We start from the raw sequence: 8,572 nt of genomic DNA on the forward strand, positions 1-8,572 counted from the left end.
GTTTTTTTAACCTTAAACCGCATAAACACATTTCATTAAACCAAATACACAAAATAATGTTCTTTTTAGCAACATCATATGACCCTTTTAAAATTTCTTCTTTTGTGTTACACAGAACAAACAGCAGCATACGGGTGTTCAATGACATGAAAATTTGTAAATAGTGTTCGAATTTTAGAAGTAAAACTATGTGCACATGTCGCATTACCTGGCTCAGGCATGGTCCAAGCCTCGCATTTGAAGGGAGAGCTAGGGGTCGAGGCATCACCCAGTCCAGTCAAATTAGCTCCATAGACCCTAAACTGATACACTGACCCAGCTGTCAGACCTCCAACCTTTAGAAGGAAAAGTTCATTTTAGTAATTATGTTATGCATATTATAAATCGATCAATATAAGCTGATAACAATAACATGCACATGATGCTGCAATACATGGCCACCTTGTGCAGTGTTTCCTTAATGGGTGGGACGTTGACCTCCTTCCATGTCTTCTTGGCCACATTGCATTTGTCAATGTAATAATCAGTGACATCTGCTCCTCCAGAATGAAGGGGCTGCTTCCAGTTGAGCAGCATGGATTCCCCATCACAGTAGAGAAGAGAGATGTCATAAGGAAAAGAGGGCAGCTCTGTGGAGAAGACAGATTGCTTTAGCTGGTCCTCCGCATTACTCAATGTCTTGGACTGAGAGGAACATGAGCTGGCATGCAAGCCTCATCTCCTGCTTATAATATGCACATTTCTGAGAGAAGCGTTGTGTCTGGAGGTGTAATATAGGAGGGTGGAATGCATTAGCCTCAAAATATGGCAGTGTTTTTTAACAAGACAATTTAGGGCTTTATTCTGAAACAGCTGCTTTGCTATCTACTGCCTACATAAATAACTGCCTGTTTTTTTGTTTTTTTTAACGGTAATACTTTTATCCAGCAAAGATGCATTAAACTAATCAAAAGTGATATTTGTATTTCAAATAAATGCTGTTCTTTTGAACTTTTAGAAAAATAAATTGTATCACCGTTTCCACATAAATATTAAGCAGCGCAACTATTTCCAGCATTGATAATAATAAGAAATATGTTTTGAAGGATCATGTGACAGCAAAGACAAGGGTAATGGCTGCTTAAAATTCAGCTTTGCCATCACAGGAATAAATTATATTTTAAAATATGTGGAAAAACAATAAACTATAAACTATAACTACAGCTATTTTAAATTGTAATAACACTTGTTTTACTGTATTATTTATCAACTAAATGCAGACAAAAGAGAATTCCTTTGGAAACAGATCCCAAAATTTTGAATAGTAGTGTAAATAGAGAGTAAATTAATAAAAAAGTGGATTATTTTTAATGAGACTGAACAACTTATTTTAATTAGACTCTGTCTAAAAAATCTAATTTAATGAGATTTTGATAATGAAATAATTATATTTCTAACCTATTTTTTAGCCATCTTGAACTGAGTTCAAAGCATTATGGGACTGCATTATACACAAAGAATACCACGGTACCTTGCAATTGACCAAAATGTCATTAAAAGTATTTTTTTGGTGTGTTTTTGACTGGCAAGTACAGTAAATGAAACACTCTCCTCAAGCCACACAAGTTATCAATAATGTCCATAGCAAAAAAATGGTATGAGATTAGTTATACCATATCAGAGCTGCTTTATTAAAACATCTAATTCCATCTAATAAATCAATTGAAAGAAATCATCTAATTTAATTTCCTAACCATTGTTTCGACTGGCTCTGTACTACAGACAGGCCTGCACTCTTAGGACAAAAAGTTTCATCTTTTGAAGTCTCCGAGTATGGAATTGTCCCCCAGAGTCCAAACAGAGGATTGCTGTTAGCTAAAGCTAAAGACTTACAAAGCAAACAGCTCTACAAATCATCCAGATCTGTAAAAATTTAATGGTCTGCTGGCTGAAATCATTTCTACTTGTTGACTAAGTGTCCCACAGAGACACGGAAAGAAAAAAACTCTTTTGGTATAAATTATTAAACCAATTTAGCAAATGGTATGAGGTTTGAGGGAAATATAAAGATTTTTAAAACCTCTTTCATGTAACTGTCTACTAGGGGTGGGTGGTATGATATCTTATGTAGTTATTGTGTGATGGTTATATTAGACTATCAATAATTTTATATCACGGTAACTGTATATATCACACATTCTATATATATATATATATATATATATATATATATATATACGTCTAGAATTAATCTTTCCTGTTGTTATTGTGTGGCAACTTTCCTGAGCACTCCCTATGAATAAAGATAAATAAAGACCTTTTCCAGCCTGTTGTAAAGTCATTAAAAAGAAGTCTGGTGGGCCATTTCTGGTAGGTGCTTTTCTTTTTGTCATTTGTACACCATGGGTTTATCAATACCAAACACCAACTGCTGAAAAATAGCTTTTGAATGTGTTTGGCAAGAGGAAAGGGATAAAAATAAATGGCTTCTTGATGGATATCAAAGGAGACTGGGTTGTGAAAGGCAGACTTACTAAGAGCGGCTCTCACAGAAAGAGGGGCCGATTCCTGGGATTCATCGCTGAGACCCAGCTCGTTGATGGCTTGAACACGGAAGCCATACGTCTCACCGGTGGTCAGTCCATGCACAACAAACCTGTGAGAACCCAGTAATGAGGCAGTGAAAGAGGAAGTTTCCATTTCATTATTTACCGAATAGCATCCTCAGAAGAAACATGCCAGCAACACAAACTCCTGATGCAAGCTTTCTGGTTTTCCAGTGGCATTTAGTATTCACATTTTGTTTTTATTTTTGTCAATTACCACATTCACAATCATGCATTTTATGGCACTTTCTACAAATCAGATTTACTTCGGTTTCCCATGACTTTTCCCAAGACACAAATGTAGAGTAAAATGTCAAATACTAAGGTTATTTCAAAAATTAGGTTAAACTGTAATTAAAGTGTGTAACATTTTGTGATCATTCCAGAAGCTTTAGAGTTTTTTTTTTTAGTTTAGGCTTCATTAGGTGTATTAATTTTATGCTAAATCTGCTATTTTAGTAAACACACCTACTTCTAACAAAAATATATTGAAAGATCTGCTGCTGGGGACTTGCCATTGGCTGTTGTATTTGAATTACTAATTTAATAAGGTTTAGGCACTGTTTTGGGGATGGTTTTAACTGTCATTTATAAATATAATTATGTTTCAAGTTCTGCTTGTGTAATACGTGAGTTAAATATGAATTTGGTTGAAGGATAATGGGTTATTTAAAGTTACCATCATAGAGATTAGTGTTCATGTGAGCTAAATGCTGCTGAATAGCAAATGCTTTAATTTTTAAATACCTGAATGGCTAAATCCACATAAATAATGTACTTTGTTCTCAATAATTTGCTGAATGTCCATACAAAAGATGAATAAGGCAAACTTTTGAAAGCAATGTAGCTCCTAGTTCATCAATACAGTCAGTACAGCTCCAATATCAATATAGCTCCTAGTTCAACAATATAGAGACAAAATAGCATTTTTATTTCAACACACAAGCTGTTTGACCAGTTTTTGCTTCAGTTTTTGATGCCTGGGAATGAGAACAGCTTGCTCACCTAGAGTGAGCCCATACATGGGCTGTGTTTCCCAAAGCCATTGGCACCAACAGCCTCTATGATCTATATAGGCTTACAATGCCTTTGAGAAACACAGCGCTGGTCTACTTGTGATTAGCTTAGGTCCGGTTCTCAGATCTTTCACACGAGAATCAATGTAATATTGAATAAGGTTTAATTAGTTCCTTTGGAGGATGACAACAGGTTAAATCGGCAACCCCTTTATTTTTATTTTATTTTAAAGTTCATTAAATGTTACAAATCTTTTCAAAAGTATCTCAGACCTGAGTTTCAGATGCTTTCGTACCCTATTCGTGGGAAGCACCTCAAATCATTTCACCTAGGCTAAGCACATACCTAGTCTGCTTATGGGGCTTGTGATTGGCAGAGGTCCAGTCCTTAGATCCTTTCACACAAGAATCAATGTAATATCCAATCAGGTTATTGGGATCCTTTGGAGGTGCCCACTGGATTAGAACAGAAGTTTCTGTCTCTCTGGTTGCAACGACTTGTCCAGGAGCCGAGGGCACACCTGAATGAACACAGAACTTCATTTCAGGGGTGATTTCACCAACCAGTCCAATCAATTCCTTGACGACCTATCATGCATGAATTAGTTCCACTACAGAAAGGCAGATAAAAAATCATTACTGCCTTAATGACAACATCAAAGGCAGAGCAAACTTCAAAGATCTATATGCCATTTCATATGCATTTCAACATGTCAATATCTTAAGTGAATACATCAGAGGCACTGTGCCCTCTGTGACATGCTTCTTTAGGGGATTTACCCTTCAACTGCAGGGTTGTTACAGTACTGGAGGGCTCTGAAGGCTCACTGACGCCGTACATGTTAGCAGACACCACACGGAACTGATAATCCTTTCCCTCTAGCAGGTCGAAGACGGCATAGCGAGGAGATCTGATGGGTACTTTAGTGTTCACTCTCTGCCAGGATCCAGCTCCCACTTGAAGCTATAAAAGTCCAGAATGAATAAAAACACACTATTACACAAATATGCATTGTGTGAGAAATGATAATGATTACTTTAACCTCTCACAATAAAAAACAACAACAACAACAACAGTTGTCTCTTCTAGACAGTAATTAAATAAAGATTAAATAGAGCCAAAGATTGACAATGGATTTGTCACAATGTCAAAGTCTGCAATCACAACACATTTATTTTTGTTTTTAATTTTAGAAGGAACAACTGAGACAGCTGAGAACTGAAATAACTGAGAATGCCGTTAATTTAATATTGGAACAGCAGATTAAATAAAATGACAGAAAATTAACTTTGTTTGCATAATTACATAACCTTTTACAGCTATTCATACTCAAAGTCAGGAAACATGTAGCATGTAGCATTTGAGATAATTAGACAGCCGAAAACAAAGACTAAAATACATTTCCAACCCTTAGGTGCAGCACACAACTTTGCCTGACTATTATTATTACATTAATAATAATAATAATATGCTTGTAATGTAATTTTGTAGTTATTGTCACAAATCAGGAATAATACTAAAATTAAAAATGGGTCTTAGATATCGGTTACTGGAAAACAACAAAAACAAAAAATGGACATTGTTTTAAAGTATATAATTAAAACAACAATAGTCAATATCTATCTGTGAGCTATGAAAGATTAACTTCTGAGAAATAAATTGTTCCTGTGGGCTGTGCTGCATCATTTAATGCAAAACAAAAACTGATTTAAAAATATTAGTATTAAATATTCTTACACCGTAGGTGCTTCTTAATGGATTAAAGGTGACATAAGAAGAAAAGTAAACTGCTGAAATAAAGTTTGTGACCATTCGGCTGGGTTAACGTCTGGCAGTGAGCTGAAACTAACCTTCTCAATGTAATACCACATGGGGGCTTTGCTATGGTAGACTGGAGGGACCCAACTGAGCACAACATATGTTCGGTCCGTCTCTGAAGCACAGACTTTAGAGGGAGGTCCCGGAGCTTTTCCCTCGGCTGCAGGCAAAGCACATCAAACAGAACTACTGTTTCTACTCTGAACACATATACACACCAATACACATATACACACACACACACACACACACACTAGGAAATTTCCTAGCAATTTCGCTAGCTTTAAAAGCAACTTTAATATTATGGACTGATATGCGAATATCATCTTTGCCACCGCCACCACCGCTGCTATAAATATACACACACATACACATATGTGCGACACTGGTTGATGTGTTAATTTCAACTTGAAAAAGAACCACAGATGTTTGTACGTTCCCTTCCTGATGGAATCCTCATCAAAAACTAATCAGTACCTCTCAGAAGAGAACCAATTATGGGCTAGATAATTATTGCTAATTTTGAAAGCAAAAAGGGGGGAAAAGCACTAAGTGACAGCTGCTGTCATCTAATACATAATACAAATTCAAAGACACACAAACTTGACTGAGTGACAAAAGGAAGAATATTTTAAGGCAGCTCCACCCCACAATATTTAAAGGGGTCATATGATGCGATTTCAATTTTTCCTTTCTCTTTGGAGTGTTACAAGCTCTTGGTGCATAAAGAAGATCTGTAAAGTTGCAAAGACTAAAGTTTCAAATCCAAAGAGATATTCTTTATAAAAGTTAAGAGTCAGCCACGCCTACCTAAAACGGCTCGTTCTAACACGCCCCCACATACCTACGTCGCTCTGTGGGAAGATTTGCATAACGTCGCCCAAATGTTCCAGTTAAAGTGGTTTACAGATCACTTTTGAGTTCTTAAAGGTCACTGAAGAACAGGAACATCTCCGTTGGATTGTCCAACAATAGAGAAAGCCATATACATGAAATGGTCACTATAATATAGTAGTCATTAATGATCATGTGATCATGCAATTAAATAATATGTTTAAAAAATATATACAATTTTATAGAGACTGCATCAACAAAAAGTGATTTATACATGAAATATGTGAACTATTAAATATTTTAGAACTTGCCATAACTTGCCCTTTTTTAATTATTATTATAGAAATGTCCATGTCTTTTCCATTATTTTTTAAAGATTTCATAAAATTCCATGGTTACCTTCAAGGTCATCATAGTAAGTCACAACATCAAGTCTTCCACCAAGTTTTGTGGCTGTTGACACAAAACAGCAGCACATAAAGGGCATTATTAACACGTACAGAGTTGATCACTAAATGTAACTTCATGAGGACTTAGTTTTGCTCACCATGAAGTCTCTCAAACTCTGTAGGGTCCAGAGCGGCAATGGGCTCAGACATTCTGGAGGGTCTGCCAATGCCACGAGAGTTGACGGCACGCACGCGAAAGTAATAAGAGTGTCCCTCAAACAGGCCCTGCACAGGATACTTGCAGATCTTTACAGGCGAGTCGTTACACTGCACCCAGTTCTCTGTTCCAACTTCACATCTGCCCAATAAGAGTGAAAAAATAAACATGAACAACAATGAATATGGACAGTAATCAAGACTATCCTATCATTAGTTCCACGCTGCTGTGAAAGAGTGAAAATTACAGCCCACTTTTACGTTCCGTGGAGATGATATGAGCTAAGGAGCATTCATATGTAATTGCAGATCCATGTATCACTTAACAGTCTGATTACCGTCCGACGAGAGTAAATTTCAGCTCGATACTAATGCAGCTCAAAGTGACAGGGAACAAAATAATCACCGCATCTATTAGCATATGCAAAGCATGTTTCTGGCAAAAATATCTGTTGGTAAGCAATTTTCTAAGTAGCCTATATCAGAAGGGAAAACAAAATGTCTTTTGTATTACAGAGAACCTACAATTAAGCAACTTAAATATAACACTTAAAGCGCAGTTAAAACTGTAGACATTGTGCACATGTTGTCTTTGTCATCAAAAGTTGAATTTATTTTAAAGAATCATAGCACAAGCACACTTCTCAAGCAACTTCCATAAGAGGAAGTTTAAGTTTTAAACAACAAAACACAGAATACAGCGGGAAAGCAACTGAGAGCTGACACTATCCTTTTTGGGCCCACAAACAGCAATTTGCAGGGCCCTATGATTTGCACGATACGGAATCCAGTCACAAAAACGGAATAAATAAAACATGTGTATACATCATGTTTACATCAAAAGTAGGTCAGTACACCTAAATCAAAACACGCTATGGACCAGTGTCTGTGAATATTAAGCTGCAAAAATACCATTTAAATATGAATCCTGCATGTTCTGCGTGTCTCTGTGAATGAATGGCGCAAATGCATGGTTTCGTTTACTACTGAAGCGCGCGTCACGCTCACGGTGTTTTCAGCCTCTGCAGCCTCATTTTATGAGTACATGAACACATAAACAATCTTTAGAACTGCTCTGGAGTTTTAAGTAAAACTATCGTCATGTCATATATAAACAGAAACCTAAAGGTAAAACAACCCGTCAAAATAAAATTTGGTTTAGCTTGAAGAAACAGTTACAGAAATATTACTTAATGTAAAGATAGTACTACCACTAATAATAAAAGCATTATTAAAACATTATTTTTAAAGGAATATTTACCAGAATATATCTAGCAGAAAAATGTAAATACACAACACCTTATTTCTGAAAAAAAAAACTAATTAATAAAATATATTTTTTTTTTTTAATAAAATCAATTAATTAGAGATGCTTTTGATTATTAAATTTAATGAAACCATTAAAATGGAATTGAGAAAACGAATGGACAACAGAATTTGGTAAAAATAAAACTGAATTAAAAAAAAATTAGCGCCTTAAAAATGTAATTTTTGTTAAAGGGGTCATATGATGTGGCTAAAAAGAACATTATTTTGTGTATTTGGTGTAATGAAATGTGTTTATGTGGTTTAAGGTTAAAAAAAAAAACAATATTTTCCACATACTGTACATTATTGTTTCTCCTCTATGCCCCGACTTTCTGAAACGTGTCGATTTTTACAAAGCTCATCGGTCTGAAAAGCGAGGTGTGCTCTGATTGGCCAGCTATCCAG

The 8,572-nt window shown here is 35.7% G+C and overlaps 1 protein-coding gene across 1 annotated transcript in view; it reads right to left on the reverse strand.

The window, feature by feature from the left end:
- Window positions 1-8,572, reverse strand: part of LOC107702662 (myomesin-2-like) — a 27,926-nt gene that overhangs the window by 11,863 nt on the left and 7,491 nt on the right. Inside the window, exons 11-18 of the mRNA XM_016505046.1 lie at window positions 6,802-7,001; window positions 6,654-6,707; window positions 5,453-5,580; window positions 4,382-4,565; window positions 3,948-4,122; window positions 2,514-2,635; window positions 442-629; window positions 209-335 (exon numbers count right to left, since the gene is read on the reverse strand). Of these exons, the coding sequence (XP_016360532.1) occupies window positions 209-335; window positions 442-629; window positions 2,514-2,635; window positions 3,948-4,122; window positions 4,382-4,565; window positions 5,453-5,580; window positions 6,654-6,707; window positions 6,802-7,001 (1,178 nt within the window). The remainder of the gene's footprint in view (window positions 1-208; window positions 336-441; window positions 630-2,513; window positions 2,636-3,947; window positions 4,123-4,381; window positions 4,566-5,452; window positions 5,581-6,653; window positions 6,708-6,801; window positions 7,002-8,572) is intronic.

The sequence above is a fragment of the Sinocyclocheilus anshuiensis genome, unplaced genomic scaffold (genome assembly GCF_001515605.1).
Source record: "Sinocyclocheilus anshuiensis isolate Anshui unplaced genomic scaffold, SAMN03320099.WGS_v1.1 scaffold6, whole genome shotgun sequence".
Lineage (NCBI taxonomy): Eukaryota > Metazoa > Chordata > Actinopteri > Cypriniformes > Cyprinidae > Sinocyclocheilus > Sinocyclocheilus anshuiensis.